This window comes from Sphaeroforma arctica (genome assembly GCF_001186125.1).
Source record: "Sphaeroforma arctica JP610 unplaced genomic scaffold supercont1.1389, whole genome shotgun sequence".
NCBI classification, from domain to species: domain Eukaryota; class Ichthyosporea; order Ichthyophonida; genus Sphaeroforma; species Sphaeroforma arctica.
In genome coordinates, this window is record NW_014039169.1 from 13,007 (window position 1) to 16,020 (window position 3,014).

Sequence of the window (3,014 nt, forward strand, 5' to 3'; positions counted from 1 at the left end):
GATGAGGTCTATATTGGGCTCTTGGAGTAACGACACTAAATAGAGTGCGATTCACTCGACAACCTTCAGTCTTCAGAAGTTCCAGTGCTTCTACTCACCTGCTGTGACCCTGTGTCAGGCTGTCAGTTTTGCTGATTTCAATTTGGTCCTCAACCATAAAATAAATATAAAATTCATAAAAAAGGACATAATTATTATTTTTTATTTATTTAAAAAAACTGTAATAAAGATCAGCTTGCCTTCTATTTCAAAAAATATCAAAAGCCGAAGGTTGCCCACTGTTCGTTGTCGTAAGCGACACTGCATACATTATGGCTTTTACATACCATCGTGAATATATAGCATCCGCATGAGATTACAGCAGTTACTTGCTTTTCCGCTTACCTTGCCATAATAAGAAACCCGAAGTATTAATGAGATACTATGAACAGTTCCAGGCAATCTGAGTGTGTTGGAATTAGCTGCGTGGTATGCCAAGCGCCGGCCCGGTTTGTATGTCCATGTCAGAAGAGGCACTTCTGTACTGTGCAATGTCAGGTAGGCAATTGTAAACTAGAATTATTCAGGCTTTCTTTCGTCAACATTAAATTAGATACGTACTCTCGCGTTTTGAACACAAAGGTTTGAACATGTTGGCAGGAAGAGACAGCATTTAGTGGTTAATGACTGCAATTTATGTTCCGTGATCGTTCAGAGCTTTCTTTTGTTTGCTTTTGAGCACAAATCGAAATAATTACAGGGCTGTACAATTTGAAATTGTCGAAGTCTAACCTTGTTCATTATCTATTATTTTTCATTTGGCAGAACCAAGACTGGTCTACGGGTAATCACCACAGCGAGTGCGATTTTGAAGCGCCACGTGTTGTGACGGGTGAACAACCGCAGCAGAATGACATGATGGAGCCAGGAAGAGTATACAACCCCAACAACCCCAATACAACACAAGCTGTATACGATGGTGCCTATCCTCGAGAGAGTGTTGGCGTCACATACGCCAACGTCTCCCTCGAAACCGACAGTTTTCGTGAACGTCAAGAGGCCTACGACGTTCATCCAGGCGAGAACACTCGACAAATAAATTCATTGTACGGTCGGAGGAATCAACAACCACTGAAAAGGAATACAATGTCTGGCGATTATAATCCTGAGTACGGTCGCATCCCTGTGTATAATGGGGCTCACTGGAGACAGCACAGTGCCAACATGGACGGCCAGACCTGGTCAAACGGGTTCTACAATGGTTCGACTATTGGGTATATGGAGGAGCACCATAGTTCTAACGCTACTGGTGGTAGAGTGTTTTACGATGGGAATAGCCAAGGAATGCATGGCGATGCCGGCGTAAGACAACTGCACGTAATTGACAGTGATAATATGGCTAGCCCTGTCCCCCAGACCATTTCTAATGGAGTGTCTCCGGCCACTAATACCGAAACTTCAAAGTCTTCGAAAGTACGAGCGTGCACCTGGGAAGGCTGTAACAGGACATTCACGCGCACAGATCATTATACCAGGCATATGAACACACACACTGGGTACAAACCATTTGCTTGTACGTGGGAGGGCTGCGGCAAAAGATTTGGGCAAGCGAATAATCTAACGCGACACAGAAAAACGCACACCAAAGAGAAACCCTGTGTGTGTCCTTGGGAAGGGTGTAATAAGCGCTTCAGTGAGGCAAGCAACCTCGCCAGACACAAAAGACTGCATTCAAAGGAAAAGCCCTTCATGTGCAAGTGGGATGGGTGTCAAAAGAGTTTCGCAGATCCTAGTTATCTTGCGTCGCACGCACGCACTCACGCCCGCACAGAGGTGTTTTATTGTCCGTTGGATGGCTGTGAACGAGTGTTCGCGGTTAGATCATATCTTACCAGGCACATTAGAACGCATACAAACGAGCAACCGTACGAGTGCCAGTACTGCTTCAAACGTTTCAACCAGTCTAGCAATCTGAGCCGGCATATACGCACGCATAATGTAGACTACAACGAGGGCGATGAATACCAACATCGTTATAGTGATGACAAATTCGAGAATAAGAGTAGCCATGTGAAGGTGGAAACGTCGCCAGTATGACATCGACTTCTTGCTTAGGTATGAATCCATCAGCAACACTTAAAACGATTTGCGCATTTATTGTTTTGGTGGTTGTGCTATTTCGAGAAGACCTAAGGGGATTTATAAATACAATCTCACACACGACAACACCATAACATATGCGCCTCACATTCTAACGTGGCATCCTGGAATATAACGTTAGTGAAATAGAGCCGACTTGGGACTGTGCAGACAAATAAATCACCTACTTCACACAAAAAAAAGTTACAATCATTCTTGGTCAATAATTTTAGTACTCCACGGCAAGACATATTTTATCCTTGATATATTGTTGACTGTCGCTATGGGTATTGCTTCTCACATCACTACGAGTCTACACCTGTTCCATTTCGTATAACGATAGGCCAGTCGAATTTCAGATTGGGTTGAGACAATTGATATATATCTATGGCGGTGTGGGTGTATATTAAGGACCGGGAAAAATGGATAGTATCCGCCAAGGCAATATTGTTCGAAGGGGCTGATGTAGGCAATGCACTCAACATTACCGGTCTTCGCAACCCAGATTTGATTATTTCATATCGCCTGACCGAGGTGATGAGTGCATCTGGATTTGTGTCAGCGTAAGGAGTGCTTGAAGGCAAATAGCAACATGATTGATAATAGATGATAACCAGTAACTTAAGTGGCGTCACGGGGAACAACAAGGCCTGTCTACTAGGCGGAATCTTTGATTGGACATCCCCGGGGCCAACGATGCTCATTTTATGCTGCCCGATTTACAATACCATATATATATATGTGTGTGTGTGTATATATATACATATAAATATATATATACATATGTACATTTATATATACATCTGTATATATATATATATATATATAAATACATACATACATACATCCATAAATATATATATATATATATATATAAATGTAAATATATATTTCAA

The 3,014-nt window shown here is 42.2% G+C and overlaps 1 protein-coding gene across 1 annotated transcript; it reads left to right on the plus strand.

The window, feature by feature from the left end:
- The first annotated feature begins 302 nt into the window (after nt 1–302).
- Nucleotides 303–2,313, plus strand: SARC_10788 (hypothetical protein). The gene is made up of 2 exons (XM_014295155.1): nt 303–537; nt 805–2,313. Exons 1-2 carry the CDS (start codon nt 424–426, stop codon nt 2,074–2,076), a joined length of 1,386 nt encoding a protein of 461 aa, XP_014150630.1. The 5' UTR covers nt 303–423; the 3' UTR covers nt 2,077–2,313.
- The last annotated feature ends 701 nt before the right edge of the window (nt 2,314–3,014 follow it).

Coding starts and splice junctions, on each gene's coding strand:
- SARC_10788 (XM_014295155.1), top strand. CDS start 424: ATGAACAGTTCCAGGCAATCTGAGTGTGTTGGAATTAGCTGCGTGGTA. Junction 538..804: donor TCTGTACTGTGCAATGTCAG/GTAGGCAATTGT, acceptor TTCATTTGGCAG/AACCAAGACTGGTCTACGGG.